General features: G+C 44.4%; 1 protein-coding gene across 2 annotated transcripts in view; it reads left to right on the top strand.

The window, feature by feature from the left end:
• The window catches only part of SLC25A15 (solute carrier family 25 member 15), a 31,322-nt gene extending 13,494 nt beyond the window's left edge, over nucleotides 1–17,828 (top strand). For both annotated transcript variants that reach the window (XM_043891927.1, XM_043891928.1), the window contains exons 4-7: nucleotides 9,579–9,716; nucleotides 12,347–12,516; nucleotides 13,700–13,858; nucleotides 15,194–17,828. In XM_043891927.1, coding sequence (XP_043747862.1) covers nucleotides 9,579–9,716; nucleotides 12,347–12,516; nucleotides 13,700–13,858; nucleotides 15,194–15,318 — 592 coding nt within the window. In that variant the 3' untranslated portion in view covers nucleotides 15,319–17,828. The remainder of the gene's footprint in view (nucleotides 1–9,578; nucleotides 9,717–12,346; nucleotides 12,517–13,699; nucleotides 13,859–15,193) is intronic.

The raw sequence follows: 17,828 nt of genomic DNA, 5'->3' as shown, positions 1-17,828 counted from the left end.
GCAAATTCTCCGCCAACGAACCAGCCAGGGAAGCCCTCCTTGCCTTTTTTTTTTTGTTTTGGAACTTGGGGGACAGGGACCTGCTGCCTTTTTCATCCTGCAGAGCAGTGTTGCTCATTACCATTGAGCACATGCTGCCTGAGAGCTTGCGAAGCTCTGACATGCATGCCATGCTTCCCTAGCCCTCACCCGTGGTCCTGTGAGAGCATCCAGGCAGGCAGTGGTCTCCGTTTCATAGGCAGGGACACTGGCAGGGACATTGACACGGGCTGACACGTGATGCAGCCGGGACCCCAGCCGTGTCTTCTGCGCCCTGCAACCAGCACTCTTCCCATCAGACCACTGACAGGCTCTAGAGTACTTTGTAGGAGATCAGGTCCAGAGACAAGATTAATAATTCTGCAGGTGCAGCAAAAGCAAATACCTGCTTGTGGGCACCTGGTGAATTTCTGCAGGGCTGCTGTAAATATTTGTCTGTTCTCGGTTTGAACATGCCCCTGGGTGGTGTTCTCTTTCCATCCTTGGCTGGAAGGAGTCTGATACAACAGGAATATACAGGTACATATTTGTCGAGTGGGTGACAAAAACAGTTGATTCTTACAAATCCCATCCACCCTGACTGCCGCCCGAGCTCCAGGTCTAAACGTTTATACTACAGGCATAGCCTGAGGCCCGTGTCCCTCACCTCATGCAAAAAGTATTTATTAGAAAGCCAAAGTCCAGCGCAGATCAGACTTGGCTTTGTGCTGCCCTGTATCAGCATGCTTGGGGTTCGTTCAGGCGTTACTGCCTCTTAGATTGAATAGCCGTCTGCATTTATCAGTGCCACCTTTGTTCCAGCAAGCTTGGTCAATGACCCTAATTGACTACGGCCTGTCAGCAGGTTGACAGAGAGCCCCAGAGGGAGGCCAAGTGCAGATTTGCAGGCTAGCCAAGAGACAAACCATTTAAGCTTTGGTTTTGACAAACAAGCCAAGCAGGAGGGAAGTGGGAAGGCTGGAGGGGACAGTGTCTGGCAGTCCCCACTCCTAGAAAGCTGTGTGCCAGTGCAGTTGTGGAGCTGGCTCTTCTGGTAATGCTCTGACATGTCATTCTCTAAAAGGAAGGCCACACTGCAGGCAGTGTCTTCCTTCTGAAAGAAAGCCTGCTCCAAGCCAGCTCTTCTGAGGCCTGGGTGTGCAACAGGCTGGCTTGGCCCTGGGCACCCACTTCACATTCACCTAAGGCACCAATGCCAGGCCACCAGAGGTAGGAAATCAAATTGAAGAGGGCAGACGGACCTTGGCTTTATGCAGGCACATGTCAACTATTCTGGATTTGGTTCCAGATCATCTTGCAGATTTTTTGGTTTCCCAGTGCATATAAAGCTATGTTTACACCGTATTGTGGGCTTCCCTTGTGGCTCAGCTGGTAAAGAATCGACCTGCAATGCGGAAGACCTGGGTTTGATTCCTGGACTGGGAAGATCCCCTGGAGGAGGGAAAGGCAATCTATTAAGTGTACAATAGTATTTGCCTCAAAAACCAATGTACCTACCTTAATTTTAAAATGGTGGTTTAGTCACTAAGTCATGTCTGAGTCTTGTGACCCTATAGACAGACTGTAGCCCGCCGGGCTCCTCTGTCCATAGGATTTCCCAAGAAAGAATACTGGAGTGGATTGCCATTTCCTTCTCCAGGGATTCTTCCCAACCCAGGGCTCGAACCTAGGTCTCCTGAATGCAGGTGGAACCTAGGAAGCCCAATTTAAAAATACTTCATTGCTAAAAAACACTAGCCATCATGTGACAACTCGGGGTTGCCACAAACCTTCGATTTTAAAAAATGCAGTATCTTCAAAGTGCAGTAAAGTGAAGCACAGTAAAGTAAGCTTTGGCTGTAGTAAGGTTTGACTCCAGTTTCTGTAACCATTAGTTTACTGTAACTTTTTTAATGGTTTCCAAAACACTATTTTTAAAATTTAATTTTTATTTTATATTGGTGTATATTTGATTTACAATATTATTAGTTTCAGGTGTACAGTTAAGTGATAATTAGATATATAGATACATATATATCGCTAACTATCTCCATTCTTTTTAAGATTGTTTTCCCATGTAGATTAACATAGAATATTGAGTAGCGTTCCCTGTGCTATATAGCAGGCCCTTCTTGGTTGACTGCTAGGAGATCAAACCGGTCCATCCTAAAGGAAATCAGTCCTGAATATTCATTGGAAGGACTGATCCTGAAGTTGAAACTCCAGTACTTTGGCCACCTGATGTAAAGAACTGACTCACTGGAAAAGACTCTGATGCTGGGAAAGATTGAAGGCAGGAGGAGACGGGGATGACAGAGGATGAGATGATTGGATGGCATCACTGACTCGATGGACATGAGTTTGAGCAAGCTCCAGAAGTTGGTGATGGACAGGGAAGCCTGGCGTGCTGCAGTCCATGGGGTCGCAAAGAGTCGGACATGACTGAGCGACTGAACTGACTTGATTATTTTATATATAGTAGTGTGTATATGTTAATCCCAAACTCCTAACTTATTCCCATGTTTCCCCTTTGGTAACCTTAAGTTTGTTTTTGAAGTCTGTGAGTTTGTTTTTGTAAATAAGTTCATTTGTTTAATTTTTTTTAAGATTCCACATATAAATGATATCGTATGACATTTGTCTTTGTCTGATTTATTCACTTAGTATGACAATCTCCTGGTCCATTGATGTTGCTGCAAAAGGCATTATTTCATTGCTTTTTTATGGCTGAATAATATTCCATTGTATATATGTACCACATCTTCATTATCCATTCCTCTGTCAATGGACAATTAGGTTGCTTCCATGTCTTGACTGTTGTAAACAGTGCCTCAGTGAACATTGGGGTACATATATCTTTTCAAAGTATGGTTTTGTCTGGATATATGCCTAGAAGTGGGATTGCTGGATCATTTTCTATTTTTATTTCTAATTTTAGTTTTTTAGGAACCTTCACACTGTTCTCCACAGTGCTTGTACAAATTTACATTCCCACCAACAGTATAAGAGGGTTTCCTTTCCTCCATACCCTCTCCAGCATTTGTCTGTAGGCTTTTTGATGATGGCTCTTCTGACCAGTGTGAGGTGATACCTCATTGTAGTTTTGATTTGCATTTCTCTAATAATCAGTGATGTGAAACATCTTTCATGTGCTTTTTGACCATCTGTGTATCTTCCTTGGAGAAATGTCTGGATCTTCTGCCCATTTTTTGATTGGGTTCTTTTTTTGGTTAGAGTTGCACAAGCTGTTTGTATATTTTTGGAGATAAATCTCTTGTTGGTTCCTTTGTTTGCAAGTATTTTCTCCCATTCTGTGAGTTGTCTTTTTGTTTTCTTATGGTCTCCTGTGCTGTGCAAATGCTTTTAAGTTTAATTAGGTCCCGTTTGTTTGTTTTTATTTTCATCACTCTGGAAGGCAGATTCAAAAAGATATTGCTGCAGTTTGTCAGTGTTCTACCTATGTTTTCCTCTGAGTTTTATAGTGTCTGGTCTTGCATTTAGATTTTTAACCCATTTTGAGTTTATTTTTGTGTATGATGTTAGAGAATGTTCTAATTTCATTCTTTTACCTATAGCTGTCTATTTTTCCCAGCACCACTTATTGAAGAGACTGTCTTTTCTCTATTGTATGTTTTTGTCTCCTTCGTCATAGATTAATAACCACAGGTGTGTAGGTTTATCTCTGGACTTTCTGTCCTGTTACGTTGATTCACATTGTGTTGTTTTGTTTTGTTTTTGCCAGTACCATATTGTTTTGATGAGTGTAGCTTTGTAGTCGGAGAAGGCAATGGCAAACCATTCCAGTACTCTCACCTGGAAAATCCCATGGACGGAGGAGCCTGGTAGGCTGCAGTCCATGGGGTCACTAAGAGTCGGACACGACTGAGTGACTTCACTTTCACTTTCTCACTTTCACTTAGTTGCAGCATGTGGGATCTTCATCGCCACTCACAGATTCTAGTTGTGACACGCAGGCTCCAAAGCACAGGACCCTGTAGTTGCTGCTCCAGGGCTCAGTTGCCCTGCAGCATGTGGGATCTTAGTTCCCTGACCAGGGATCAAACTCATGTCCCCTGCATTGCAAGGAGGGTTCTTAACCCCTGGACCACCAGGGAAGCCCCATGTTAAAAGTCGTTTAATCATTTTCAATTTCAGTACTTGTGACTGGTCTGTTCTTATTTTCTATTTCTTCCTGGTTCAGTCTTGGAAGGTTGTACCTTTCTAAGAATTTGTCCATTTCTTCTAGGTTGTCCATTTTGTTGGTATATGGTTGCTTGTAGTAGTATCTGTCTCTCATGGGCTTCCCTGGTAGCTCAGACGGTAAAAAGAATCCACCTGCAAAAAAAAAAAAAAAAAAGAATCCACCTGCAATGTGGGAAACCTGGGTTCGATCCCTGAGATGGGAAGATCCCCTGGAGGAGGACATGGCAACCCACTCCAGTATTCTTGCCTGGAGATTCCCCATGGACAGAGGAGCCTGGTGGGTTACAGATCATGGGGTCACAAAGAGTCGGACATGACTGAGTGACTAAGCACAGTAGTCTCTTACAATCCTTTGTATTTCTGTGGTGTTGGTTGTAACCTCTCCTTTTTCATTTCTGACTTTATTGATTTGAGCCCTCTCCCATTTTTTCTTGATGAGTCTGGCTAAGCTTTTAGTTTCATTGATCTTTTCTATTTTCTTCATCTCTTATTTATTTCTGCTCTGGTCTTTGATTTTTTTCCTTTTACTAATGTTGAGTTTTATCTGTTCTTTTTCTAGTTGCTTTAGATGTAAGATTAAGGTGTTGTTTTTTTTTTTTTAGATTTTTCTTGTTTCCTGATGTAAGATTGTATTGCTATAAAATTCCCTCATAGAACTGCTTTTGCTGAGTCCCATAGGTTTTGGATTGTTTTGTTTTCATTGTCATTTGTCTCTAGGAAATTTTGTTTTTAACTTTCAAAATTGAAGTATAGTTTCTGTTCATGTAGGTAATTTTTTATTGCCTCCTTGATTTCTTTAGTGGTCTGTTGGTTGCTTAGTAATATATTGTTTAGTCTCCATGTATTTGGTTTGTTTTTTGTTTTTACAGTTTTCTTGTGATTAATTTCTAACCTCATAGCATTGTGGCTGGAAAAGATGTTTGATATGACTTCAATTTTATTAAGTTTACCAAGGGTTGATTTTTGGCCCAGCATGTGACCTATTCTGGAGAATGTTCCATGTGCTCTTGAGAAGAAGGTATACTGCTCTCTGAGGGAATGTTCTATAAATATGAGTTAAGTCTATTTGGTCTTATGTGTCATTTAAGACCTGTGTTTCCTTACTGATTTCCTGTCCTGATGGCTGTCCATTGATGTAAGTGGGTTGGTTTACTGTAACTTTAGGACAATTGAATGTGGTAGGTCTGTTAGGCATTTACTTCCAGATGGGAGATAAATCATGAGGGGACCTTTCTACCTGGCAGGCTGCCCTGGGAGTTGCCTTTGGGGTCTTTTGGAGGTCTGTGAGTTGTTCTAGTTGTCAGTGACAGCCTTTTGCTGGGATTTAACAGGTCAGTGTCATGGCCAGGTGTTGCTGTGAGCAGCTCAGTTCTTCAGCCCAACAAAAGGTTGTCCCCACACGTACCACTGGTGTGCTCATGATGGAACACTGTGCCACGGCTGGGAGACCATCTCCTTTGCTGACATCCATGAACTCTCAGGAGTCTTCCTGGCAATTTTTCGCGTACTTTTCCCCATTTTCTTGAACTCTTAGTAAGTTCCAGCTTCATAGCCCTGCTGGTGCCTCAGGCTGGTGGTGCTAAGCCCATGTGGGATGAAGTGAAGTCTTCTCTTTCTGTATTTGTGTGCATTCATTCCTCCATCTAGATTTCCAGCTTTGCCATCTGCACTACAAGCATCAAGCTTGCTGACTCACACTGGCTGGCCCCCTCCTGTGGCACCACTATACCACACCCGTGCCCCTCTGTGGCTGAGCTCCAGGAGGTCATCAGCTGAGCTGGAAAGTTTTTTTGCGATAAGCAACTTTTTGGTTCAGAATTTATCCTGGGTTTTCATCTGTTCAGTTCAGTTCAGTTGCTTAGTCATGTCTGACTCTGCGAGCCCATGGACTGCAGCATGCCAGGCCTCCCTGCCCATCACCAACTTCTGGAGCTTGCTCAAACTCATGTCCATTGAGTCAGTGATGCCATCCAATCATCTCATCCTCTGTCATCCCCTTCTCCTCCCGCCTTCAATCTTTCCCAGCATCAGAGTCTTTTCAAATGAGTCAGCTCTTCGCATGCCCTGGTGGCTCAGACGGTAAAGTGTCTGCCTACAATGTTGGAGACCTGGGTTCAATTCCTGGGTCAGGAAGATCTCCTGGAGAAGGAAATGACAACCCACTCCAGTATTCTTGTCTGGAAAACCCCATGGATGGAGGAACCTGGTAGGCTACAGTCCATGGGGTCACAAAGAGTTGGACACAGCTGAGTGACTTCCCTTTTTTTCTTTCTTCACATCAGACGGCCAAAGTATTGGAGTTTCAGCTTCAGCATCAGTCCTTTCAATGAAAATTCAAGACTGATTTCCTTTAGGATAAACTGGTTGGATCTCCTTGCAGTCCAAGGGACTCTCAAGAGTCTTCTCCAACACCACAGTTCAAAAGCATCAATTCTTCTGCACTCAGCTTTCTTTATAGTCCAACTCTCACATCCATACATGACTACTGAAAAAACCATAGCCTTGACTAGACAGACCTTTGTTGACAAAGCAATGTCTCTGCCTTTTAATGTGCTGTCTAGGTTGGTCATAACTTTCCTTCCAAGGAGTAAGCGTCTTTTAATTTCATTGCTGCAATCACCATCTGCAGTGATTTTGGAGCCCAAAAAAAGAGTCAACCACTGTTTCCACTGTTTCCCCATCTATTTCCCATGAAGTGATGGGACCAGATGCCATGATCTTAGTTTTCTGAATGTTGAGATTTAAGCCAACTTTTCCACTCTTCTCTTTCACTTTCATCAAGAGGCTCTTTAGTTCTTCTTCACTTTCTGCCATAAGGGTGGTGTCATCTGCATATCTGAGGTTATTGATATTTCTCCTGGCAGTCTTGATTCCAGCTTGTGCTTCATCTAGCCCAGCATTTCTCTTGATGTACTCTGCATTTAAGTTAAATAAGCAGGGTGACAATATACAGACTTGACGTACCCCTTTTCCTATTTGGAACCAGTCTGTTGTTCCATGTCCAGTTCTAAGTGTTGCTTCCTGACCTGCATACAGGTCTCTCAAGAGGCAGGTCAGGTGGTCTGGTATTTCCATCTCTTTCAGAATTTTCCACAGTTTATTGTGACCCACACAGTCAAAGGCTTTGGCATAGTCAATAAAGCAGAAATAGATGTTTTTCTGGAATTCTCTTGCTTTTTCGATGATCCAGCAGATGTTGGCAATTTGATCTCTGGTTCCTCTGCCTTTTCTAAAACCAGCTTGAACATCTGGAAGTTCATGGTTCACGTATTGCTGAAGCCTGGCTTGGAGAATTTTGAGCATTACTTCACTAGCATGTGAGATGAGTTCAATTGTGTGGTAGTTTGAGCATTGTTTAGGATTGCCTTTCTTAGAGATTGGAGTGAAAACATGCCTTTTCCAGTCCTGTGGCCACTGCTGAGTTTTCCAAATTTGCTGACATATTGAGTGCAGCAGTTTCCCAGCATCATCTTTTAGGATTTGAAATAGCTGAACTAGAATACATGTAAATCAATGGCTGATTCATGTCAATGTATGGCAAAAACCACTACAATATTGTAAACTAATTAGCCTCCAACTAATAAAAATAAATGGAAAAAAAAAATGAAATAGCTCAACTGGAATTCCATCACCTCCACCAGCTTTGTTCGTAGTGATTTCTAAGGCCCACTTGACTTCACATTCCAGGATGTCTGGCTCCAGGTATGTGATCACACCATCTTGATTATCTGGGTCATGAAGATCTTTTTTGTACAGTTCTTCTGTGTATTCTTGCCGTCTCTTCTTAATATCTTCTGCTTCTGTTAGGTCCCTACCATTTCTGTCCTTTATTGAGCCCATCTTTGTATGACGTGTTCCCTTGGTGTCTCTAATTTTCTTGAAGAGATCTCCAGTCTTTCCCATTCTATTGTTTTCCTCTATTTTGCATTGATCACTGAGGAAAGCTTTCTTATCTCTCTTTGCTATTCTTTGGAACTCTGCATTCAAATGGGTATATCTTTCCTTTTCTTCTTTGCTTTTCGCTTCTCTCCTTTCAACAGCTGTTTGTAAGGCCTCCTCAGACAGCCATTTTGCTTCTTTGCATTTCTTTTTCTTGGGGATGGTCTTGATCCCTGTCTCCTGTACAATGTCATGAACCTCCGTCCATAGTTCATCAGGCACTCTGTCTATCAGATCTAGTCCCTTCAAGGGACTCTCAAGAGTCTTCTCCAACACCACAGTTCAAAAGCATGAATTCTTCGGTGCTCAGCTTTCTTTATAGTCCAACTCTCACATCCATACATGACCACTGGAGAAACCATAGCCTTGACTAGGCAGACCTTTGTTGGCAAAGTAACGTCTCTGCTTTTTAATAAGCTGTCTAGGTTGGTCATAACTTTCCTTCCAAGGAGTAAGCGTCTTTTAATTTCATGGCTGCAGTCACCATCTGCAGTGATTTTGGAGCCCCAAAAAATAAACTCAGCCATTGTTTCCACTGTTTCCCCATCTATTTGCCATGAAGTGATGGGACCGGATGCCATGATCTTAGTTTCATCTGTAGTAGTTACATTACACTTGTGGTTGCTCTGGGCTGGATGCAGGGCACATAGGGATGGCCTCGAAAACTAGTTTTATTTAAAGCTCAGCAGCAAACACACTGAAGTATTAATGGAGTATATGTTTGGGGTGGTGGGACCTTAGGGAATTTTTTCTTCCAAATTTGGTTTCTCTGTGTCACTTTTTGTCTTAGTTCTGACTGCTAGAACAAAATACCCTGGACTGGGTGGTTTAAAAACAAACATTTGTTTCTCACGGTTCTGGAGGCTGGGAAGTCTAGGAATGAGGTAGGTGCTGGCTGATTTGGTGTCCAGCGAGGGCCATCTCCTGGTTTGCAGAGGGACGCCTGCCTGTCCTCTCACATGGTGGAGAGAACAGAAGCCAGCTCTCCAGTCTCTTCCACTAATCACATCAAGACCCCTCTCAAACTAATTACCCCCCAAAGACTTTCCTTCAGATAGTGTCACATGGAGGGTGAATGCTTCAGCACTGGAATCTGGGGGTGGGGTCCAGGCCATAGCTCTCTGACTAATAGAAGAAGCATGGGTTTGCCATCAGAGAGACCTGGGTTTGAAGCCTAGCATTGCCACTTAGCACCTGTGTGACTGAGCACATGGGTATCACCTCTTAAGCATCATTTTCCCCGGAAGTCAGGATGCTGCTGTCGCCCCCATGGGGTGGTGGGCTCCTCAGAGGAAGCCTGGTGGGCGTTGAAGGAGCGTTCCTTTCTGCCTGAGCTCACTCTGCTTTACCATCCGTGTTGGAGCCTGCCCAGTGCCGAGTGAGTGAGTAACGGGCCGCCTGTGCTTGCATCCTCCCAGTGATCTGCAGAACGCAGCTGCCGGCTCCTTCGCCTCTGCCTTTGCTGCCCTGGTCCTCTGCCCCACGGAGCTGGTGAAGTGCCGGCTGCAGACCATGTACGAGATGGAGACGTCGGGCAAGATAGCCAAAAGCCAGAAGTAAGCGCTGCCTGGGTACAAACGTCAGGTTGCCTTGGTGTAATGAATATTTTTAAATTTTATGTCATGCTATAATTAAGAAGCAAAACAGTTTATCTACTCCAAACACTTCCCCCCCACGCCCACCAATCAGAGAATAATTTTCTGAATGGACAGTCTGGGATGGTTGGACCCACCACCCACCCCAGAATGTAGGCAAAAGATTTTAACAATGATTTATTATTTTTCCTAATTTTTAAAAAAAAATTTTTGTGGGGGGAAGACTGTGCCATGAGGTATGTGGGATCTTGGTGCTGCGATCAGGGATTGAACCTGCACCCCCTGCATTGGAAGTGTGGAGTCTTAACCACTGAACTATCAGGGAAGTCCCTGTAGGCAAATATTTCATATCCTAAAAGTGGGGAAGCAGGGCTTCTACCTCATTTGGCCTGTGGAGAGCCTAAGGTGTGACTTCCATATATACCTGGAAACACACAGCAGCGGCTTTGGGGCTGAGGCTGCGCTTTCCTAGGTGCCACTTTGGATTCTGGGGTGAATATTTGCTCACTACCCAGTTTCACATCAGTGCTCATGCTAAGCACACCAGATCCTGGTGACTTCTTTTCCCCCTTCCCTAATCCTTCAAGTGCCCCTGGAGAAGGGAATGTCTTCCCACTCCAGTATTCTTGCCTTGAGAATCCCACGGACAGAGGAGCCTGGCAGGCTACAATCCATGGGGTCACAGAGTCAGACATGACCTAGTGACTAAACAACAAGAAGTCCTTTAAGTATACCTACAAAGGGCCCAAATTCTGAAAACATTCATCAAACCCTTGTAAGCTTAGCAAGTCTTCAGTGATTGAGTTATCCCGTGAAAGTATGAATCATATACATTATTTATTATTTGAATTAAAAAGCAATTTATTATCCTTATTCATCCCAAATTTGCTTATTTATCTTAACTAAGTAAAGGTTTGGTCATGGGTATTGCTCAGGTTAACTCAAAAGCCAATAAATAAACTGCTGGGAGGAACTGGTGGATAAACTGACCATTTTCCGAGTCATCAGTTTCCTTCCAATGAAAACGGGGTTCATAATAGCACCCTATTTCCTGCAGCCAAGAGATTCATTACAACCTATTTGAATCTATTATTCATATCCTAGAAGTTCAAAAGTCTTTAGTGCTTTTTTTCGTTGAAATACAGTGTACACACGGTAACAGAAACACACCCAGAAATCATAGGAAATCTTAAGTGTATGGTTCCACAAATAGTCACAAATGAACCTTTTCGTCAGCTGGTGCCCAGATGAACAGTGCATTAACAGCACCCAGAAAGTTGTCTCTTGAAAGTGGTTTAAAGTATTTTTAAAGAAAGTAATTGTTAGATCCAAAGGACTCTGGTAGATGGACACCCTGTACAAAAGGAAACATGTTTTAGGTACAGCAGTGCCCAAGCTGGGAATATGGTAGCTGAGGGTTGAGACCCGGATTGGAACCAGGCTGTGTTGAGTTGAATTACTTTGTGCGTGCATGCATCAGTCGCTCAATTGTGTCCAACCATTTGCGACCCTACGGACTATAGCCTGCCAGGCTCCTCTGTCCATGGGATTCTCCAGACAAGAACATGGGAATGGGCTGCCATGCCCTTCTCCAGGGGATCTTCCCTACCCAGGTATCGAATCCGCGTCTCCTGAGTTTTCTGCATTGGCAGGCGGGTTCTTTCCCTGCTGGGCCATGAGGGAAACCCTGGATTACTTTACTTCTTCAATATAGAAGGAGAGGGCACTGCAGGCAGGGACTGTCTAGTGGATGATGCCTGGGAAGGCAGATCATCAATAAAAGCAGGTGGCCTTTGTTACCTGGGGCCTGACCCCTCTCTGGTCCAAGCCAGGTCACCTATTGAGAACACAGTGAGGAGCAAGGGGCCTGCCAAACAGGCTTGGTTTCTGGTGCTATCAGGAACGGGCCTCCCACTCCCCACCCCTGACACCATCAGGAAGAAGAGCCTGCACAGAGTGCTGTGTTCCGGCTGCCTCAGGCTCTGATCTGCTTCAAGTAAAAAATTCTTACACACCTGCCCCTGTAAGAACTAAATACTGGGTGAGTCTAGCCTGACATAGTTCGGCTCTTGGAATTTTTTTGTTCTTGCCTTTAAGTAACATGTACGGCTCCTTGCTCACTTCCCTGGATGGAAGCAAAACAAAACCCCAAACACCTGAACAACCAGTTCGCTCAAAATGTACCAGCTCAAAAAAAGGCTGAGGAGATAGAAATTGAGGGCGGTAAGGGGACTGGGCATGAACAATGCCATTTTATTCTCGCTGAGTTTGGACAATTCTCATTGTAGTTTCACTTACTATTGAAAAAAATGGGTGTAATTGGCTCTTTTAGATCTTTGATAATGATTTCTAGAAATGTATGCATTCATTTTAATAAAATATCTTTACATGGACTAGCTCAAGTGATAAAATAAACTTGTTATAAAATAATTGTATCTGTTTGGGAGATTTCCTTCCCACAGAAGCCTTTTAGGGCTGGAATTCTGGTTGCTCTGTTTATAAAATGAGCTGCTTGGTGGTCAGAGCTCCGTCAGGTCTACGGAATGGGTGTGAACGTTGTCCTAACTGTCTGTCACCCTGTCTCCACCCAGCACAGTCTGGTCTGTCGTGAAGACTGTCTTTAGGAAGGACGGCCCCTTGGGCTTCTACCATGGACTCTCAAGTACTTTACTTCGAGAAGTACCAGGCTACTTCTTCTTTTTCGGTGGCTATGAACTGAGCCGGTCATTTTTTGCCTCGGGGAGATCGAAAGACGAATTAGGTAAGCCTGTTGGCTAGGACCACAGGTGGGTTTGAAGTGTTGGCTTCTGGGTGGTGGTGGTTGCTATGGAATCTGTGCACGGCGGGTTTGCCTGGCCCTAGGCGCCTCTGGATGCCAGGGAGTAGCCGTAGTGGCAAGTGGTAGCTAGCACCTTCCTCCCACCTAGGTAATTTCCTCAGGGTAGGGGCTGGAGCAAGACTTTCCAAACTTATTTTACTGGAATACCCTTTGTGCATTCTCTCCGGGTCCATTTTAAGGACGATTGCAGACATCATTTTTCCTGGAGGAAATCACCTATAAAGCATCTCTGAATAAGTTTAAACTTAGTAATAAATCTTGATTGTGTGTTTTTTTTTTTCCCAAAGGTTTTTTTGGATGTGGACCATTTATTTTTAAAGTCTTTATTGAATTTGTTACAACATTGCTTGTTTTGTATTTTGGTTTTTTTGGCTATGCAGCATGTGGCATCTTATCTCTCTGACCAGGGATCAAAGCCACGCCCCTCTGCAATGGAAGGTGAAGTCTTAACCACCGGACCACCAGGGAAGTCCCCTTGATAGACAGTATTTTGAGAGCAATGGGAAGGGTCCTTCCTTCTCATTTATCCTCATTAGTGGCTTGACCCAATGCTTGGCTTGTGGGGGATTACTTTTTTTTCTTAAACACCTCCTTTCAGTGTTTGGACCTGTTCTGAGGATCATCGTGCTCCCAGGCTTAACTGTCATGTTTAATAAGATAACTTTAGTTTTTCCCTGTAAAGGAAGAGTCGGGGCTGTAGGGTATTAATATATTAAAATACTTAAGAGAAAGTTGAAAAAAGATGCAGCCTGTATTTCCGTGGCCTCTGTTCTTACTCCTCGTGGCAGGCTGTTGCCATGCTGCTGGGGCCTGCTGGTTCTGGCGGGGGGTGGGGAGCAGGCCTCTGGAGGACACGGCAGGAGGGCCACAGTCACCAGCCTAAATCTGACACTCACTGGAGCTGCCCCTGGCCCTGGCATCATGAGGGATGCCCCTAGGCTATCACAAGGAACCTGTGCTCTTGGATTGTTGCCCCGGAGAACTGCGCTCCTCAGCTTCCCTGTCGGTAATTGCACCCACCTGTGGCCACTGACGCACTGACCTCTGGAAATGTCACATCACCTGTGCTCAAGACAAAATACCATTTGCTCATTTTCTCCTCCAGGCCCTGTCCCTTTGATGTTAAGTGGTGGATTTGGTGGAATCTGCCTGTGGCTTGCTGTTTACCCAGTGGATTGTATCAAATCCAGGATTCAAGTTCTTTCCATGTCTGGCAAACAGGCGGGATTTATCGGAACCTTCATAAGCATCGTGAAAAATGAAGGTGAGTCTGCCATTGGCCGAACCAGAGGTGGTGTGTAGAGAGCAGTCATTTCGCCGCTAGTCTTGTTGAGGTTGATCACATGGATAATGGCTTTATTTCCCCCACCTCATAACCTTTTCTAACTGTGTATATAACCCACACTTGTGGATTTGTTTTCAAACCCCTTTCTTTAGGTTCTTTCATTATTCTCAAGAATGTTTAAAGCTCCTGACCCCTAACCTCTGGGCCAGGATTTTTTTTTTTTTCTAAATAGCCTGGAGAGAATTTTTAAAGTATATACTTTTGTCTAGGAAGACGGATGTTTCGAAGTTAGCACCACTTGTTTTAAGCAATATTATCAGGAGCTGAGCTCTAATGGAATCGCTTAGACATTTCAAACAGTGTACATCCTTAATGCTAAGACTTCTGGAATGAGAAAGGCACTAAGCAGTTTCTGAAGGTTATTTGCTATCAGGTTTTGGTTATACAGGAGATATATATATGACTTTTTCAAGTAGTGGTTGTGTAAAGTTGATTTTATGCTACTAGTGAGTAAAGACCTGTCCTTCTAGCATTCACTATGCATCTTAAAACTTGGCACATACACGTCTCTTGAGAGCGAGCACAGTAAATATGCAGAAACTGATTTAACCCCAAATAGAGCACAAAACGTCTATTACTAATAGTAACCCCTTTTGTTTTTTTATTTGGCTTCACCGGGTCTCAGTTGCAGCATGTGGGATTCTTCATGTGACATGCATGTGGGATCTAGTTCTCTGACCTGGGCCCCCTGCAATGGGAGCAAGGAGTCTTAGCCACTAGACCACCAGGGAAGTCCCCAGTAACCCCTTTTCAATTTGCAATTTCACTTTCATAGTTTTACAAAGTACTTAAACCTCCCTTATCTGACTGGATCTTCAGAACCGCCTTGGGCAGTACTGATACTAGAAACCTGATACTAGTCAGATTTCTGACCTCATCCACGTTCTTTCTCCTGGCCCACTGCCTCATGGTCTTCGCCCCCACGTGAAGCTGCAAAGCCGCTGCCATCTGTGACTCTGGTTGCCTTCTGTCAGCCCATGTGGCCCCGCTCTGCCACATCCATCTACCAGGAGTTAACAGGCACAGGATTGGTGAATGTTCGCCAACTTTACTGAGAGTCCTGCCCTTGCCCTTGTTTCCACTAGACTGTTTAGTTCCATTAGCTCAGGGAAACCTGCTCCCTCCGTAACTGTTGGGTTTTAGCTCTATTTTCTGGACTTGTAAGTGTAAACGTATCCATGCTGTGCGCGTTCGTGGGATATCTGCAAGAAGGGGGGAGGGAAATCTGTCTTTGATCACCCCTTTGTGTTCTAGGAGTACTGGCCTTATATTCTGGACTGAAACCTACATTGATTCGCGCATTCCCTGCCAACGGGGCCCTCTTCTTGGCCTATGAATACAGCAGGAAGTTGATGATGAACCAGTTCGAAGCATACTGAAGCGTTGCAGCAAACCTCGATCCAAGTGCAGGCATTTGAGGACTGCAGTTCATCTCAGGGTTTCAAAGAGTACAAGACCAACGTGGAGTTATTTTGATTTCATGCAAATTATTTTTATTTTTTGTCTTCCATTCTTCTACCTTAAACTTTATAGAAGAGCCTCTATTTTATAGCATATAATTTCTGCCCATAATTGTATTGAAATAGAAAAGTTGCTGCTCTTGTCCATGGTGGGACATGCAGGGTAGGTGGGCTGCTGGTCTGAGGTTTACCTAATCTGGAGGGCTGAGTAGAGCTATATCAAGGGCTTTTGCATAAACCTGTATGTGTCCATGAAGTTTAGATGGTTATATGTTGTGAGTGAAGCAGTGTAGTTCCATGTTTCATCTCAGAGTGCATTAGGACAAAAAAATCCTGAGGTAACCATGTTTCATGAGGATGGTTATAAATGAGTAATCCATTCTAGATGTAGATGTCTACATCTAGATGTAGATGTCTTTAAAAAGATGTCTCTTTTAAAAAAAAATATATATATATATGCTTAGCACGTACACTATACTAAGTGGGTACAGGTTTTAAAACGTTTTCCTGTGGTGCTTGAAAACTTAAGATGTCCTTCTAGATTTTAAAAAGGAGAATGTACCCCCATACTTTCACGTTCTCAACTGACTTTTCAGAGGAAGCATGCTGGATTCTCCTAGGATGCTCCTCTGTGGGAACAGTGCCAATCATCTTCAAGGTAGGACCACATTCCGCGCCCCCATAGGGCTGGGTGTGGCCCGGAGCCTTTGGGAAGCAGCCCTGGGCCGGCTTCTCCTCCCTCCTCGCCCAAGAGACTCCCCTCTGCTGGGCTTGAGCTAGAGGAAGGGGCTGAGGGGAAGCTGGTGCCTGACAGCGTCCCTGAGCTGCTTTCTGCCCCTGGATCCTGGCCTGGGTGGGGTTCCAGGGAGTCTATTGGACTCTCTCCCCGCTTTGGGCCACGCCCTCCTTTGCCTCCGCCAATCAGAAGCCCTTCCAGGCAGCAGACTCCGGAAGCCGAGAGAGACCCTGGCTCTGCATCTAACGATAGGATGCTCCTGGGCGAAGCGTTCTCCTTTCAGACGTCCTTAGGACTTGCCCTCTCCGTGAGGGGTGTCAGGTGAGCTGGGCTGAATTTTTGTCTCACGATCCCTCATTTCTGGTCGGGCTTTTCCAGCATGAGAGCCTTTTGACGTGGGCCTCTGGCCGTCATGAATTTCAGCGACGTGGTCTCTGGGGTGTGACTTGATCAATGGAACAAGTCATTTTATTAAACTATGCCGTTTGTCTGCACTACTCACAAACCCTAGTTCATTGGGTTTCTACAGGCTTGGGAGGGGCAGCTGTTCTCTGTCGTCTGGTGTGAGGGAGCTGCCCCGTCCCGGTCCCAGGACCACCCAGGGCTCTGATGCTGCTGCTGCTGCTGCTAAGTTGCGTCAGTCGTGTCCAACTCTGTGCGACCCCATAGACGGCAGCCCACCAGGCTCCCCCGTCCCTGGCTCTGATAAAGAGGTCTTAATCGGCCTGAGCAACTGATGTGTTGTTAGTAACAGTCCTCAGCTCCTCAGCCATATGTCTGTCCCTGTGGGAAACCTCTAGTTTCTGCAAGCTTTTTGTTCTCCCTGAAGCCTTGATAGTGACTCTAGCCACCTGCCAGAAACTAGGAGGTCAGGAAGGCGGGATGCTCAGCGTTGTGCACGATGGGTTTGTGTTATGCCTGGTCTTCCATTTGTCTTTTCTTGAAAAGCATTTTTCTACCTACCTTTTCTCCATATTTAAATGGTCAGTAGCTACTGAGTAGTGCTTCATCTAGACAGGCCTGGACTGAAGCCAAAATAACAAACGGGACTGGCTCCCCCAGGAAGAGGCTTCCTCCAGAGCCCACTGGCACTACTCCTCCTGTGTTGTCCTGCAAAGATGTAACTTAATTTCTTCAACAGAAACCATCTGAGGCAAGTTAAGAGTGAATGGGAGTAAGGAATGGGAACTTAAGTCAGAATTGTGTTTTTGTTTTGTTTCATCCTATTCGCTTAACTCATGGTTCAGTATTTAGGTACAATTTGTACCATTTCAGGTGTGTACTCCAGACAAAAATATAGTAGCTTGAAATACTATGTTTAAAGAAATTCTTGTGTTCTGTCATTAAATTATTTGCCTAATAGGTGACTATATGATTTATGTACATACATGCAAAGAACCAACTGTCAGGAATGCTTGAGTCATGTATGGTGATATTTCAAGGTGGTGGTTTTATTGCAATTAGCATTGTTCTTTGTCAACAAAATTCTTGATGAAAAACTACTGATAAAAATCCATGTTATCTATATACTGCAGTGATGATGAAACTTGGCCCACAAAAATTACTTTCCCTCCACCAGGCTGTGGATGTGATGTGATTGATTTGCCAGGATGCCATGCTATTTTTTAAAATAAATTTCTTGATACAAGTTTGGATAGTTCTATTCCAGGTCAGTAAATTCTTCTCGGCCACA

Source organism: Cervus elaphus, chromosome 30, assembly GCF_910594005.1.
Source record: "Cervus elaphus chromosome 30, mCerEla1.1, whole genome shotgun sequence".
In the NCBI taxonomy this organism is placed as follows: domain Eukaryota; kingdom Metazoa; phylum Chordata; class Mammalia; order Artiodactyla; family Cervidae; genus Cervus; species Cervus elaphus.
Note: the sequence above shows the minus strand (reverse complement) of the source record. Positions and strands in the feature narration are given on the sequence as shown.